The sequence below is a fragment of the Hoplias malabaricus genome, chromosome 5 (assembly GCF_029633855.1).
Source record: "Hoplias malabaricus isolate fHopMal1 chromosome 5, fHopMal1.hap1, whole genome shotgun sequence".
Taxonomy (NCBI): domain Eukaryota; kingdom Metazoa; phylum Chordata; class Actinopteri; order Characiformes; family Erythrinidae; genus Hoplias; species Hoplias malabaricus.
In genome coordinates, this window is record NC_089804.1 from 7360866 (window position 1) to 7378708 (window position 17843).

At 38.1% G+C, this 17843-nt stretch overlaps 1 protein-coding gene across 1 annotated transcript; it reads left to right on the forward strand.

Moving 5' to 3' along the window:
- The first annotated feature begins 1016 nt into the window (after nt 1-1016).
- tm9sf4 (transmembrane 9 superfamily protein member 4) lies at nt 1017-17126 on the forward strand. Its single transcript, XM_066672202.1, has 18 exons — nt 1017-1065; nt 3109-3216; nt 3433-3532; nt 3701-3869; nt 4146-4290; nt 5758-5881; nt 7599-7717; nt 7809-7920; nt 9298-9368; nt 9701-9833; nt 9955-10036; nt 10188-10263; nt 10421-10504; nt 10661-10836; nt 11522-11585; nt 12357-12476; nt 14027-14116; nt 14626-17126. The coding sequence occupies exons 1-18, from the start codon at nt 1033-1035 to the stop codon at nt 14773-14775; spliced, it is 1956 nt and encodes a 651-aa protein (XP_066528299.1). The 5' UTR covers nt 1017-1032; the 3' UTR covers nt 14776-17126.
- Nucleotides 17127-17843: the final 717 nt, after the last annotated feature.

Here is a 17843-nt window from a genome sequence, read left to right on the forward strand (position 1 = left end):
GTAGAGCTATCGTTATTGGTCGATAACCTTCTCTGTAAACATTTAATTGGTCATGTTCACTCATTCGCTGATATTGTGGAACACGAAATTGAGCATCTGCTTTTAGAGCAAAAAGTGTGCCCTAAAATTATAGACATGGCCTTAGTTTCCAAACTTTGAAAGCAGATATGGGGAAATCTAGGGAAGACAGCCATACAGAGGATCTGTACAATTTTCTCAGTGGTCAAGGCTTTGAGATGCAGTTTTAAACCCTGTTCCCAACACGTTAGGTCCAACTCTTCCGAGCCCAGTTCCCCTAAAGCATTAACTAGCAGTTAACCCACTCTGCCACAAATTCAGCCAAGTAATATTGAACTTTGTAGAATTTAATAATACTGAGCTGAAATTGATGTTTTAAGCTCTAAATAGCACACTGCACTGGTCCAGGTTCAGAGAAAACTGTATTCATAGTATTAATGCGACCCCTAGTGTCAGTACTGGCTCACAGTGTGGGAAGTGTTAATTTGTTAAGTTTCACAATAAACAAACAAATAAATAAATGGTTACACTGATATAGCGCCTTTCTAAATTCCCAAGGTCACACAAACAAAAAGAAAAAGAGAGAAAAGGGAAAAAGAAACTTAACATTAAATAAAGATATAACTAATAATAAATAGATGACCTACCAAAATTCCTATAAATAAATACATACTTAAAACTTGGAATGGATTGGTTCATTCATTCGTTAATTATGCCACTGAGCAAAATACTTCTGAATTTGTTAACTTTCCTATTCTTAACATTTAATCCGTACTTGTTTAAGCCTAGTCTTAGACTATGTCCTCCATTTAATGGAAAATCAAAATTCAAAAAGCTGAGTAGTCCAGGTCCACCCCTTATTCACCTTTTAAACAATGGTTTACATTGTATTGTCTTTCTTTCCCTCACCGCCGATTTTCGATGATTCTCTCTCTCTCTCTCTCTCTCTCTCTCTCTCTCTCTCTCTCTCTCTCTCTCTCTCTCTCTCTCTCTTTTCTTCCTGTGACGTCTCGAATGACACGTGTATTCAAGATGGCGGCTGCGATGGTAAGTAGGAGCGATACTCTGTTTCTGAGAATGAAATATATTCCTCTGTGGATGTGAGGACGGCTCTCATTTTAGTGACACACGCGGGTGTTGTTTTAAATGTGAGGGACTCTGTTGTAACTGTTCATGTGAGGGGTATAAATGACTGGTGGCTTTGAGTTAGCGGTATTAGCTGTTTCTGTTCTTCTAGCATCTGTGGCTAAGCTCACCGGGCTAATGCTGCATTTATAAACACTGACGACTTCAGTTTTAAAGTTTCTCTCACTCTCTGTTAAGTGACGCCCTTTGCGATGGCGGTTTTTGTGCCACCTCGGTTTCTGTCACTGCTGAAATAAACAGTTGTTGTTGTTGTCTTTAAAAGCTAACGATAACATTAGTCTTATGCTTGTGTGTTCGAAACCACAAATATCTTCACATTGTTTCTCATTACACAACCACCCTTTTATAACTAATGGATATCTAACAGTTTCTTGATGTTGTTGGCTTTCTTTGTAAGCTTAGTACACTACTGTTTTGTGACGGGTGCAGTCATAGTTTCGTGTTGAGCAGTACTTCGACCTGGAGTCTCTTATTTATTTTAATATTAAACGTATGAGTTTTTTTACTTTAAATGTATTGCAACACACGTTTTAACGGTCACTTTTTCTTGTGTACGCTGAATTTGTAACTAATACCGCCCACTCTTCGAGAGTCTCACAAAAAGACAATTTTTAAGATTTCATTGTGACGTTTATTATACGCTTTGAGACGTAATGCAGATTAAATGGTCTGTGGAGTGGCTGTGAGCATTTTCACTTTGGAGCTGCAGCGTTCTAAAGAAAGCCTCTAACGAGCAAATTCAGGCACTCAAGGTATTTAGACTGTAACACTGGAGTAACTGGTAGCTGGCATTGTTCAGTTCATAAGTCAAATGAAGGGTCTAATGATTATTTTGTCAGGTTTCCTCTACAGCTACTCTCTTTTAACCCAAACTCAGCACTAAATTCACAACTGCGGGTGCTACTGGACTTGTGGTTCTCAAAGTATTTGTCCCCCGGCTTGGTCCCCTGTTTGCAGCTAAAACAGTTCTGTTCTTCAAAAAATGCATCCACTCTTCAAGAAATGCCTCTAACAAGGTTTTGAGGTGTGTCTCTGTAAGTTATGCCCATTCATTCAGAAGAGTGTTGGTGAGGGCAGGCACTGATGTTGGACCAAGTGGGCGTCGCTCACAGCCCCTGTTCTAGTTCAACCCAAAGGTGTTTGATGGGATCGAGGTTATGGAAGCCTATGCTATGAACCTCCCTGCCACAAGTTTTGTTCTGCTGATAATGACCATGTGCAGAGTGAGCAGAGCTTTAGCAAATTTGACCCACTGTGCACCTCAGCGCTGTAACACTTAATGGCTGAGATTTAGAATTTCCTGAATGCTTTTAACTGACTGGTTGCAATGGTGGCATCCTTTTACACTACCACTTTTACTTCACAGCTTTTTAGAGTAACCAGTACTTTCACAAATATTAGTAAAAGCAGAGTGCAGGGCTAATTGCTTTATTTTACACATCTGTGGCAATAGGACAGAATTGAATTAACAAATTTTATGATTAGGATATGCCCCAATATTTTGTCCATAAAATGTATGAAATCTAATAAACGGAAAAAGTATATTGACTATTGCAAATATTCCAAAGAATATGAGATCAAGACATGAAAACAGGACTTTAAAAGAACAGAATAAAAAATAATTGCATAAATAACAGACATAAAATATTATCAGGGACAAAGAGCAGGTATCCAAAACCCATGAGAATGGAGCTTTACAAAATAAACTTGTTGAAATGAAAATTTGTTCCAGGTCTTAGACGTAACATAAATTGTTATTAACAGTGTATTCAAACAAAATGGTATAGGGCAGATATTACACAACAAAGAAACGTTTTACAAAACAATGAATATCAGCATTGTTCAAGGCTTCAGGTCTTCTATCAGCTGTGATTAGTTTTTTTTATTATTATTTTTTGTAACCTTCAGAATTAATCTGTGTTTGGCTTTGTGTTGGTTCTACAGGAGACGTGGGTCTGGCTTCTGCTCTCCACACTGCCTTTGGTCAAGACCTTCTATGTGCCTGGTGTTGCTCCCATAGATTTCCATCAGAATGACCCTGTTGAGATCAAGGTGTGATAGGCAGCATGTTGCTTTTAGCAAATATATAATATTCTGGCATAAGATAAACTGTGTTTTTGTTTTTATTTTTACCCTTTGACATCAAGAATTTTATAACAATATTATAAAAACTGACCACAGTGACTGATGACTTCATAGAGGCAAAACCTCATATAATTTCCTGTTGCAACACAAACATAAACTTACTTGTCCTTTTATCATTTATAGGCAGTAAAGCTTACCAGTTCGAGGACCCAGCTGCCATATGAGTACTATTCACTTCCTTTCTGTGCACCTTCAGGCATTGTGTATAAGGCAGAAAACCTAGGTACGTTACCTGTATTGTGCAATTCTTGATCTGTGTTTGCACAGCAATTGTTGAACTGTTTTACAAAGTGGTACAGATGAAACAAAATGACTGCTTTATAAAGGTGCTAATAGTTCTGAATTTCTTTCCTCTGCCTGGTGGATGATAACGATGATGGTGGTACACCAGGTGAGGTTCTTCGAGGAGATCGGATTGTTAACACACTATACCAGGTGCAGATGAACCAGGATAAGAAGTGTGAGCTGGTGTGTGGAAAGCCAAACCAACCCATTAAACTCAGTGTGTCTAGCAGCAAGCTGATCGCAGAACGTATCCAGGAGGAGTACTATGTTCACCTGTGAGCAAACTTTGTGCTCTTATTTTTATGATTTACTTTTCCACAGTTAAATCTCCCAGTTAATGTCTAGTAATTCATGTGAGGTGCACAAAACACTGAGTGTAACATTATTATAAATTTTGTGACCCTTTTAAAAGTGACTGTTGTACTTATCAAAATCTTTGAGGTGCATGTCATATCTTTTGACAGTGTCAAGTACTGTGAATTGTCCAACTTCTGTTTATAATATAGTCTAAGCATTAAAAAACTATTAACTGAGATGATGTCTGTGAATAGTATTGCAGACAACCTCCCAGTTGCCACAAGACTGGAGTTTTACCCAAACCGAGAGGCAGGAACAGATGAGGAACAGAAGAGAGACTTGGTGAAAGATGTCCAGTTTGAACATGGCTACAGACTGGGATTTACTGACAACAACAAGGTAGATTGCTGTTTCTTTCTGTTGATTAATTGTCACTTTTGTGTGTTTGCAGCCTGTAGACTCAGGGTGGGATTTCCAAACATTTGCCCATAGAGCAATACTTATTGCATCCTGCTCACCTGTTTATCTTACGTCATAGTTATAGTGTTTATTTAAAAAGGATTAGCCGTATAGACCTCTGTTTGCATTATATTAGTTTCTGAAGGCTTATTAAAAAAAAAAAAAAAAGCATTTCTATTCAAATACGTTCAAGTCAGCTTGAAATCCCGTTCTTAAGCCAAACATTCTTTCATACATCTAGACCAAGCCATGGAACATTTTTGCAAAATGCAAACCTGTTTGCCACGTTTCTAAGGTCTCCTAGAAGTGTTTGTATTTAAAACATGATTTGCATTGATAGCTAGCTCCACCCATGCCTGTTTTATGTAGATGGGTAAGTTTGGAGCTTTTATTGCTGTTGTCTTAAATAGTGTAGGTTTTGCTTGTTGATTGATTGACATCATGATAGACTTGATCTTTTTTGATTGCTTTGTGGTCTGTTTTTTTGATAAATTTGTTCAGGATAACGAAGGCTTCTGAAGGACTTTGAACGTTTTACCACAAGAGCATGTTATTATGAAACATGAGGGTCTTAACATGAGCATGTCACAAAGGATGTGATCAACAAAAGCAGATGGCTCCACTTTATTGGTGACTGGGTTAATACTGTTTTATAATAACACGGTCCTGTAACAAAGAAAATTTCTTGTGAAAAGCCTGCATCCAAGACATGTCTTTAACGAGATTAAAGGTATAAGTGTTACAAGGCAGTCTTTTTCAGCACTGTTTTTGGAGTCACGATGTTCCTTTAGGATAATTCCAAATGCACTTGTAGCAGATATCAAGTGTTCTTAATTGCTTGGGATAAAAAAAAACATGTAGACTCACTGGTGGAAGCCATAGGCCACTCATGATTGACTACTTGGTCTCAATGAGCCTCCCAAGGAAGGTCATAACAATCAACTTCATTCAGCTCATTTACTTAGTTCGTATTCATGCAAGCCCATGATTTCTAAAGCACAACACTTATCAGTTATCTGTGGCATTACATACTTCACTTCCATTGCCAGTAACTGCAGAGTTTCACACTTGTCTAAGTTTCCAAGGGATCATAGTTGCCCTCCCTATCTCTCATCATTCAACAGAACACTAGGTCTTACTGACATGAACAGATCATAGATTAGCACTTATCTGCCATTCTCAGGGTTTGCAGTGCTGCTTTTTTTTAATTGCACCATACATGGCATGGTTCTTTTTTCCCCTTTATCTTTTTTTTATCACTTTGTATTGTGGAAAATGTGGACTGGCTGGTAATCATTCTCAATTCCTTTGTGTTTACAAAAATGTGGAGTGGCTGGTGGATCCTGAAGGTTGGTTTTGAACCATAGTTCTACAGTACCTCTAACAGTGTTCTTTCTGTTCATGCAGTACTATTTGCACAACCATCTGTCCTTCATCCTGTACTACCACAAAGAGAAGGTGGAGGAACAGGACGAGCCTACTTTCCGTGTTGTTCGCTTTGAGGTGGTGCCACAGAGTGTAACGCTAGATGGTAATGAAATTGAATCTATATCTGCTTGTTAAGTCATGATGTATCAACCTTGTGAAACATTATGTCTGGGTCCAAACTCCTGCTCAGTATAGCCAAGTTAGTGATTTTGCAGCTAAATTTAGTGACTTTTCAGACCTCCTAGGGAATTATTATAAAGGAAAAAAACAACAGGCACCAAATTTAGCTCCTTTCTTTACAAACCTCAGGTGGTTCATATTAGATAATCGATAGTACAACTCATTAGAGCACCAGGACTGACCGTGAGTGGGAGTCTTTCTCCGTGGCTCCTGTACCACCAGAGGTGGAGCAACAGGAGACATGGCTCTCTCTCTCTGCTGTTTCTTGGCTCCCAGAGACAGCTGCAGGAGACCCAGCTCTCTCTCTGCGGTTCAACGACTCCCAGAGATGGAGCTGCAGCAGCTCTCTCTCCCAGAGGCAGAGCACATAGTCAGTCCGCCCAGCAGATCACACAGATCAGAATGAGCTGCGAAATGCTGCCAAAGACACGTTTGCTTCTATTTACGTTTAATTTATTCCTTTTAATGAACCAACATAACATAATTGATTGAGATATTCAGCTTGATTCAAACCATAAACACTTGCCTTATGAATGTAAGAGATGGGACCAAAGGCACGATTGGACCCGGAAATGGCAAAACGTCACACATGGCGTCACACTTAACAAGCGGATTTCCAGGAGTTTGAATAGCACAATTGGTCTGTTAATAATGTAGGAGTGTGCAAACCATGATGCTACAACATAGGACAGCACCTCTGCCATGAAATATTTTTCATATTTAAAAAGCAATTCCAGTATCAATTTTGTATTTTATTCTTGTCTTGGCATGTAGTATGTGGTAGTGCAGCATTGAAATTGCACCTTTGAGAATCTTCTATTTCAATACATTCTCTTTTTTCCATCCATTTAGGGGTTCACTCCCTAAAAAGTTTAATGCAAATATATCAAATAGCCATTGGTAATCCCTCTGGCATTGAACAAAATCTGCTAGCTGCTGATCTAGAGTCTAATTACTGTTTAATAATTATCTGTGATGTTAGCTAGAATTTGCTTAATTCTAGAAATATTAAAGGAAAAATTAATTTGAAGAACTGGAGGAAAAATCAACCAGTTTACTCCAAACTTTTCGTCCATCTTTACGATACGTCACTACTAGAGTTGTTTTTAGTCTAAAAGTCCGGTCACACTGTTTTTTGCTTTAGCATTTTCATGTGCGAAATTGCATTAATTTCTGAGGCGTTCGTAGACAAATTCCTGGTGAATAAACTTCGCTTGCGAATTTTGCGTGGATCAGTTCCACTGTTGCTCTGGCTGTGTGGACTATGTCGCATCTGTCTGAGCCAACATGGAGGAAGCACTAATAGTTTCAAAACAAATGCTAGCGCTGTTCCTCTGCGAAACAGCCGAACGAAAATGGAGTACTGTTTTAAAGGAGACTGAAAATGCAAAACACAGTGTGGCCAGGCCTTTAAAACCATGAAATCTCATTATAGAGAACACTGGGATACCACTGTAAAGAGCATACAGGTAAGTTTACAGCTACTTGGCAAATACCTTTTCTTGTTTTGGCCAAAGTGTTGCTGTTTATTAGCACTTGCTAATTAAATAAATGTTTAAATGGCTGTGGTTTTTTTTTTTACATTTTCATCTTAGTTGTTTTTTTATTATTTTTTTTCTCTCTCTCTCTTTCTGATTCAGGCCTAAAAGTTGATAAAAATGGTGTATGCGCGTTACCTGAGGCCAGTGGTTCTTCCCCTCAGGAGATTGACCCAGCCAGTGAGAACAGTGTGCTGTTCACATACTCCGTGCACTGGGAGGTTAGAGAGCATCATCCACATTTTAAAACACATGGTCCACCTCTGAATATCCTTCACTATTTTAATGTCTCCTGTCTCCTTTATTTTGTAGGAGAGCCAGGTGAAGTGGGCGTCTCGCTGGGATACGTACCTAACTATGAGTGATGTGCAGATTCACTGGTTTTCCATTGTTAACTCAGTGGTGGTTGTCTTCTTTTTATCAGGTAAATATAATAGTTTATGTTTTGTGTACAATTCTTAACTCTGTGAGTGCAGGTTGACTATTAAAATCTTATATCTATCATTATATTTTACTTTATCTTCTTGTTTTCCTTTGACTTCACCATATAAGCCAGTTTCTCAAAGCGTGCAGTGCGCTCCACTTGTGGAGCGTGTAGGTATTGCAGGTGGGGAATCTGGAGAAATGCGCATTTCTTTAATAATGAGCCTGTCTTTATGAATGTCTTTCATGTGTTTTGACAGCGAGTCTGAATAGGGTCTTTAAGCCTTCATTAAGGCTCCTGTTCAAATATGAAGCTGCTCCAATCATCAGCTTCACTGGCCTCCTATTCACCATTGTTACTGTTATTAGCTGTGTTCAGGTTGTGAGAAAGCCATATCCCGAACTGCGCACTGTATAGCTACCAACCTTAGCAGTGCTTTCTCTAGTGTAGTATGTAAAGTTCCATAGTGTGTTGTTTGGGACACAGCGTCTCTAACGCTAATGTTAATCAAGTGCTGTTCCACATCATTATAAATTATTTTAATGATTTATCTACATAGGAATCAGCTTATAGCTAATATTTTGGGTATGGGGTGGGCTTTGACTGAGCATGTCCCTCACCAATATCAAACTTGCTCATTTTTGCAGATTGAAACTTTAGAGAAATGTGTATTATATCATTTTTTTGGGGTGCAATATGGGACAGGTGGGGTGCAGAAATTCCCCATCGTCTGAGATGGGGAATAATAGAAAAAGTTTAAGAACCACTGATATAAACCAATTTTCGGCTTGAAGCAAATTGGCACAGAACGAGTTGTGAACACACTTTTGACAATTTTCAAATTTGATTCACTTTTAAAAGACATATCTTCTGTGATTCATTCCTGTTTTCACCCACTGGGTACATTCTGCACTGCACTGTGTTTGAAACGTGATTGGCCTTGGTTCTGTAGAAACGCTATAGGTTTTGGATAACCGGCATGGTATATGACAGGGGTTTAAAGGCCTGTTTTCTTGTAGTTGTAGCCCTGTTCCAGGCACTGTCTGTGGTAAATGTGGTGACATTGTCTTGAATGTTTCAGAGCATTGCTGCATCCAGTCTATAAAAATGCAGTTAAGATGTTAAAAGATGTATGCACTCAAAACTTTATTATATTAGCGTGTATGATGCGGGGCTGTATGTAAGACAAGGCACAGACGAACATCTCCAAGTGTTTTTAATTTATTTATTTGTTTTATTTAAAAAATTTATTTATTCTTCTAACAGGTCTCTTTTTAAAAGGAGTGATGTGGACACTGGGATACGATTTTAATGGGTTAGGTTTCGGGACAGACCCTGTGTTTACATTGGTGAATGTCTTTACTCGTTTGTTTGCAGGTATCCTGAGTATGATCATCATCCGGACCCTGAGGAAGGACATTGCCAATTACAACAGAGAAGATGACATTGTAAGTGTATCCTCTCTATCTGTGCTCTTCTGATGGAGTCTCAAGAAAGACTCCTCAAACACCATGTGGTTTCCCTTTTTTTTTTCCCCATTTCTTCTCAAGTGACATATTTTGTTGTTTTCTTACTAAAATGTAAGTATCTGTACTCACTCTTATAGAGGACAAATATTTGTGGATCTTTACAATGGGGAAAATATTCAACTTGAGCAATGAATGAATGTGATCTGTGTAAAAGATCTGGCACCTTTTGTATTTTATGTCCTATTCTTTGCATGTCTGTGCCTTGCAGATGATGTGTTAATCTCCTTTGCTCTTCTCTCTCTCTCTCTCAGGAGGACACAATGGAAGAGTCTGGCTGGAAGAATGTACATGGGGATGTTTTCCGTCCACCTCAGTACCCCATGATCATTAGCTCATTGCTGGGTTCAGGGATCCAGTTATTTTGCATGATCCTAATAGTTATTTGTGAGTATAAGCACTGGCCCTCTTAATATCCCAGCCACGTTAGTTATATCATTACTACCCAGAAGGATTGTACTAACCCTTCTCGTTTGTGTGTGTGTGTGCTTGTTTTATTTTTTTAAAGTTGTGGCAATGCTGGGCATGTTGTCTCCATCCAGTCGGGGGGCTCTGATGACCACTGCTTGCTTTCTCTTTATGTTTATGGGGTAAGATGTATTTGTGTGTTTATATACAGTATTTGCATCTGTCAGCCTGTAGAAGCGTGTGTATGTGCACATCCTTCTGTGTTGCACCATGTTCAGAGTTGAAGTAAAAGACTAACCATTTAATGAGTTTTTTCCTTGGCTGTGTTTGCAGTGTGTTTGGAGGATATTTTGCGGGTAGATTGTATCGCACTCTTAAAGGCCACAGATGGAAGAAAGGAGCTTTCTGTGTGAGTGACTACATGCGTGATTCAATTTAGTAATATCAGTCTCAGCAAACAAATTAATTTTTAAGCTTTTGTTCATTTGATGTTGTGAAGAGACCTTTGCTACAGCATTTGAGAAACTAGCCCATTTATGCCAGATTTTGTGTGTTTCTTTTTATAGACTGCCACTCTCTACCCTGCGGTGGTGTTTGGAATCTGTTTTGTATTGAACTGTTTTATCTGGGGAGAGCACTCCTCTGGAGCTGTGAGTATCTGTGCAGTACCTTATTACTCTTATCCTCCATTTCATATTTACACTGAGTGAACAATGGAATTTTAAAGTTTGCAGATAATCCACCATAAACCGTTGTTTTGAATTTGATGAAGTAATTTTTTTTTTTTTCCCCATGTCTTCCCTCAGGTGCCCTTCACCACTATGCTGGCTTTATTGTGCATGTGGTTTGGGATCTCCATGCCTCTGGTGTATCTAGGATACTATTTTGGCTTCAGGAAACAGCCATACGACAACCCAGTTCGCACTAATCAGATCCCCCGCCAGGTGCCTGAGCAGCGCTGGTACATGAACAAGTTTGTTGGGTGAGTTTGAGTCTCCTAACTAAACAGAAAGCTCTAGAGATTGTACATTTTTTATCACATTCAACACATCTCCAGATAAATTTCAGCAACCGCCCTGTGGTTTCAAGGGAATTTCAATTAACAAAAAATATTATATATTTTTTCTAACTGGAGGAAAGAACGTAAAAATGAATGTCGTACTCATCAGTACAATCCATATGCTGCTGGTGGTAATACATATTTATTTGTGTAGTACGTTTTACATTCATTTTCACAAAAATTTTGCACAGTTATAAATAATTAGAGATCAGAACCAAAATTAGAATAAAACAATGAGTTATTTAAAGGAGAAATCAGTTACTTTCTGTAATGTTCGTTCTTGGCTTTACGAAACAAACAAACTCCCCTTTAGTGGCCTGGTGTATCTGATTCTGTTCCAAACCTTTTTTTCAACATAACCTAGCTGCCCCTGTGTAGGGGAGCCACTTTCTGGAGCACAAATTGGTTCAGTTATGAAATCCAAAGTAATTAGATTATTTTTCTGAAGAGTTGCACTGTGAAAATAAATGATCACATTCATGAATGATCACTGTTTGCTATATTGTAATGGTAAACATTACTGATTTCTCCTCTAAATGATGTGAGGGTCAGCAGCACTAGCCCGTGCGTATTCACACTGACCGTGTTATCTGTTCTACCTGTGTAGGATCTTAATGGCTGGCATTCTCCCATTTGGTGCCATGTTTATTGAGCTGTTCTTCATCTTCAGTGTAAGTTGAACCTCTCCTGTGTCACATTCACTAGTTACAATTTGATATAAATTATTTGAAAAAAATATCTAAAAGCAAATATTTCTATTCCAATGTTAATATTCAAAACTATTAATGTTTAAAATTAATAGCCGCTTCTGCTTTTTTCAGTAATCTCTGTTGGAAACCATTTTCAAGCCTAGCTGTCTATTTATACTACATTTATATCTGATTACACTTCTAAGAAGTTAATTTAGCTACTTTATGGGTTGCTCATTGCTGCACACACTCATGTGCACACACTCACTGGCCAACATGCCCAGAGCAAATCATAGGTGAATGGGGTATAAAACCCCACAGCGATGGACAGTGAAGCAGTAGATCAGACTACTCATGAGGGATTGAATATTCAGTATCTTTCGGGAAAAGATGAAGTGGTACTGTGATCATAAACCTCAGTAATGACCTTGAGGGCAAATACAATAAATTCCTCACAGAAATGTTGTAACATCTAGTGTAAAGGTTTCTCAAAAAAAATATTCTTTAACTGCAGCAAAACAGGAACAGCCACCCTGCTAATAATCTTGATTTCAGAAGCGATGCTGGGTGAGCAGGTTTCTAAAGTCAGTTGGCTGCATTGTAACCTCAATAATATATACAGTATAATTGCAGTAAATGTCCTAATTGTGGTAGAAAGAGTCACATAGATTGGTTTGTGGATTCTGCTCTGCTTATATGCTGGAAAAGACACTGTTTCTGTCTTTCTGATTTACTGAGATGTTTTTCCCTCAGGCCATCTGGGAGAACCAGTTCTACTATCTTTTTGGCTTCCTCTTCCTTGTCTTCATAATCCTGGTGGTGTCCTGCTCACAGATCAGCATTGTCATGGTCTACTTTCAGCTCTGCGCAGAGGTATGTGTTTGGGGGCCTTGCTTTCACAATCACTGGGTTTTTGGCCTTAGGTTCTAGGTTATGCAAGAGTTCAAGATGTATGTCAAAACGAACAAGACTAATTAAGAGCACCTTTACATTAAACATGGACTGGAGTTTCATTTCACACTCACTGGGCTACTACTGTGCCATTAACAACAGCAAAACAGAAGGGTTTCTGTTAAATAGGGTTCAGTGAAAATGTGCCTGAATTCTTAAAAAATAAAAAAAGATTAGTTTGTGCTGAATATTAGAATATCTGAGTGAAAACGGCTTCAGTTACAATAGTATTGGCATAAATGTAAGTAAAACTGTATTTGTAGCAAATTAAACATGACATGGTGTGCCCATTTACCACCGGTTCCCTGGGGTCATGATGAAATGTCTGTGATATGCTTTGGTCAAAGTACAAGGATCAAGCACCACAGCATCATTCTTGCCCTCTCTACACTGCACTGTTCAGCGTGACTGGTTTCAGCAGCTGTTCCTCAACTTATTTTGATAAACATAGCAGTGAGAAAAGAGCAAGCATTTTTTAACCATCTTTTTTCATGTATCTTAATGAATATTACAATAAGCATCAGTTAAACAATAGGTAAAGTTATTGTTAACATCAGTGTTGTCGATTGTGGGGAAACGCTGTTCTCTTGTTTGTAAACGTTCAGAAGCTCTGTGTATTTTAAGGTGAAATGCTATGTTTGTTTGTACATGGTTGATGATGGACTTGTCTGTAAGTTTTTATTCATTGTTTTGTTCATGAATAGTATTCATTCTTTGTTCATTTGTAACTTGAACGGTTTAGTTTTGTAGCACTTTAAGTCTGTGTTTACTTTCATACAATTAGTGCTCTCCCGAATTTGGGATCAATACCACCTTACGTAATACCTAGAGCAAAAAGTCCTTGAGCAAAGTTTCTCATTCCTGTCCAAATGACTCTAGATAGGTAGCTCAGCCAGCACCACACAGAGAGCCACACTGGAGTGAGCCAATTTGTTTGTTTTCCCATTTACAGAGTAAGGGATTTGTGTAAACACCTTAGAGATTTCCAGCATGCAAATTGATCAGAGAGGTAGCAGTTAGTGAGGAAATGTCCTCAGATTTTTTTAATTAAATACATGAACAATACCTTTTTAACATTTTTTTAGATACATAAACAGTCAGTATGCTGTTTCATTTCAGTAAATGAAACAGAAATAAAAAAAAAAATGATAGGGGTTGAAATTTAAATACTTTCTCTCAACTTTTATTTATTTTTTTCCCCACTGCTATGAATTACATGTAATCCTTTTATCCAGTTTAGCATGTTTTCATGCTTTGAATCACCACGGGATATGTGTAATCTATTAGGAAACATACATTTCTGTCATTTTGAAAATATGTTATGATCACTTCTTTTATTTAGTTATGCGTTAAAATCTGTTTTTCATTATGTGCTCTGTGACATTCTTTTAATCTGAAGCATATTATTACTTATTTAAAAAAATCTTATTTAAAGCAACACAGGTGAGATATTGTAATTCTTCTCTCTGTAGGACTACCGTTGGTGGTGGAGGACTTTCCTAGTGTCTGGAGGCTCTGCCTTTTACGTACTCGTCTATGCCATTTTTTACTTTGTCAATAAGGTAAGAATTTCTTGTTCCAAATAACCAATGTTTTAAGAGTTCATTTTTAAAATAAATATTCTCTGCTTAATTTCTTTATCGTTATCTTTGTTTTTCATGTGTGTGTTCAGTTGCTTGACTAAAGAAATGTGAATATGTTGTTTGTTTCAAAGATTTTTCATCTGAGAACCAGAACAGTAGCATTTTAAATAAAGTGAATTTTGGAAAACATAAAACATTTGTGGCAGTCACTATATTCAATAAAGTGCTAATTGTGAGTTGATGTGTCAAATTTAACTGAATGTTGAACTTAATGTAGCAGTTTCTTCTCTATAGTGTGGATTCCCCCATTGTAGATATGTCGAGTATAGACTAATACCAGATGTATAAAACTAGAACACATTAAAGCTAATGTGTCTTTTTTCATAATTTAAAGAAAATTAAGGGAAAATGTCAGATTTATTTATTTATATATATTTTTAAAGTTGTTTCATTAACATTTTCGTTGTTGTTTGTTCTTCTTTTCGCAGCTGGACATTGTGGAGTTCATTCCCTCCTTGCTGTATTTTGGCTACACAACTCTGATGGTTTTATCCTTCTGGCTTCTGACTGGGACGATTGGTTTCTACGCAGCTTACATGTTCATACGCAAAATATATGCCGCTGTGAAGATCGACTGAGCTGCTGGCCTCCTGCTGCAACATTTTATTTTTTTTTTTCTATTCTTTTTTTTTTTAATCTTCTGGTTTGTCGAGCAAGCACTGATGTGAATGTGTGTGTGTGTGTGTGTGAGTGAGAGAGAGAGACAGGGAGAATGTGAGTGTATGACTGTAGCATGAGGTGGGTGATGTGCAACTGCGCCCCCTATTGACTGGAGGAGAAAATAGGCAGGTGCTTCATGCACAACTGTGTTTGTTTTCTGTCCTTCCCCACCCCCGACTCAGTCTCTCCTCCACTGAAACACAGAGAGATTGCATCCTTATGGACTCTAGAATTTTTCATTGTTTTCATTTTAATAGAAATCTTGGTTTTGTGTTGCACACACACCATGTGGGACAAAAGCGTGTCTGTGTGGGGGTGGGAGGAGTTTTTTTTTTTTTGTTTGTTTGTTTTTTTTGGATAAGCAGTAAGGCATCAGAGGCAGAACAGAATAGTTAAATACATCGTTTTACAAATTACCTTTGTTATATTTTTAATATTGTATATTTAATTTGAATAATTTTTTCCCCCATGTATGTGGTTCAGACTAGTATTTGTTGTAAAGAAGTGCGTGCGTGTATGCAGCATGCTGAAGAAAGGGAGGTCAGTCTGTGGTCACGGATTATTTGCTGATTTGTTACGAAATAATAACGTTGAGACATGACAAAAGAAGGACATTAAAACAAAATGCAGATTTATCTTTTGGTGTTTTCCCTGAACCATCATGGGTTGACATACCTGGGCCAAAATCTCTGTTTATTTGTTATTAAGGGTCAAAACAAGTTGTTTTCCTATAAAAACAGAACATGGAACGTTAAATAAGGTGCATCTCAGGTAAGCTGTAAAAGCCTGAATGGTGTCCAGCACTGTCCTAACACATTCCATTACCTGATTTATTTTGATGGCCATTGTGCAGTGCATGTTGACCAGGCTATTGAAGACACAAGGTATTGCTGGGTTAAAAGTTAGCCTCTCAATAGCTTTTTTTTTTTTCCCCCTCTAGATTTGTACTCTTTCCGTTCAGATTTGGAACTGATCATCTATGTTGCTCTTTCTTGAAGGAAAACTAAACTTCTGGAGAATCACTGTTAATGGTTCTAGAGCTTTCAATAGTCTAATGGTCCTTGTTCATTACAGCAGTGAATGACACAAACAGGGCATAAGCCATGGTGGTCCCGGGGAAGATTAAGTATCTGCTCAAGCAGGAAAACTGTTAGGAATTAAGTGGTAGCGGTTTTAAAAATATTATTGTGTGATTGGTGTCTTTAAGATTGGTGAAACTGCATCGTTGTAAATGAATTGTTTGCTTATTGGTTTCTTTGTAATTTGTGATTAAACTTCTCATTTCACTCTCCTCTAGGAGATCTAAAGTTAACATGGAACAACCACTCCATCCACTCTGACATTAGTTCTGATGCTATCCATCTGATGATAGAGCGTGCCCTGAGTCTGGATGTAATCCGTATACACATTGTGATCGGAATGAATTCTGTGTAGCTTGTAAATATGAATGGTCTGATGTAGCTTTGCCCTCATCTTCCTGCATTTTTCAAAACCTCTCTCAAAATTTGCTCAGAGGAGGAAAGACTTGGTTATCGTATGGGATCAGTAGCTTGAAAATGTCAAGTTTAAATGTCCTGCTTTTTGACTGGCTGAAGATCGTAAAATCCATGATCAGTCCACAGTTATTGGATGTTAATGCCAAGTGTGAACAGGGCGTTTGAGTTAAGAATTGGTGGGTCTCTTTGGACCGTTCTGTAGAATCCTGATAAACTGACCCCGTGGCTTTGGTGATCTCCACCATTGTTGGATAATGATAATGTGGTAAAAGTAGTAGCCAAACACAGTGCAGTTACCACAGTTTAACACTGGGTTTCATTCTAATAGCCATGAAGAAATAGTATTTGTTACAGATGCAGCAGATGAGGAAAAACATTGGAATGCTCATTTCATATATACCACATCTGTTCTAGGCAGTATATTTGCACACATCTTCTGTCTGTTCTGCCATTAACCAAGGCTTCTTGGAGGTGATTTATCTGGGACTGAATGCAAGGACTATAAACAATACATATATATTTTCTAAAGGCGTAATATCTCGTCTATTGAGTGTGTGTGGGTGTGTGTTAATGCGTGCGTCTACAATGGATGTAAATACACCGCGTAGTATCGTTGCATTCTGGCTTTTTTTGTGGAGCTCTGTATGTACCGATCATGTCCTTGTTTTTAGTCAAACGCATGTTTTTTATTTTTTAACAAATCTTTATGACCCTCCTTCCTTAAAAGAATGTCAAGTTCTACAATGTATGATATGAATAAAAGTGCCGACAAAGATGAGATTTGAAATGCTGTGAGTCTCAAGGCCGTTCCTTGCTTATGTTTTGAGGATGTGCAGGATAACTTTGAGAACTCTATGCCTTTGGTTGTTGGCTGTTTTCCTTCAGTAATTCTTTTTTTCCCCCAGCGATGGTTGAGGTTGGAGCTTGAAGCTGTTGCTGGTGTACAGAGAAAAGACTGTAAAACCTCAGATTCCTCCAAATTCAATTTTTATTTATTTATTTATTTTTAAACGTGTATTCCAGTTAGTGCATTTGGGAGAAAAGCTGGACTAAAACAGCTCCTCGGGACCTGTAAGTATAGGTTTGAGGTATGGCGGTATAATTAGGTCTGCTTGAAACCAAGCGCTGCTTTTTTATCACTTGGAAACTTGCCTTTATTTTTTTTTCCCCTTCTTCATGGTTTCGTTTGTGCAGTGGTGTGGTTTCCTGCCTTGGCTGTATGGTATGCGAATGGCAGTTTTCAGCCATATCCTAGGGCTGCTTATTCTAGCACCCATCTCCCACCACAGCCAGCAGGAAATCACCCTGGTGGGGAGACAAAGAGCAGAGTGGGGGATGCAGATATAAAACCGTGGGTTTGTATTTTTTTTAATGATTTTAACATCATACATTACAAGTCAAAAGGTACAATGTACTGTACAATAAGTAAATAGGTTTGTTGTAATGTCATCTCTTTGGATCAACCAATATACACATCTGTCACTTTACAT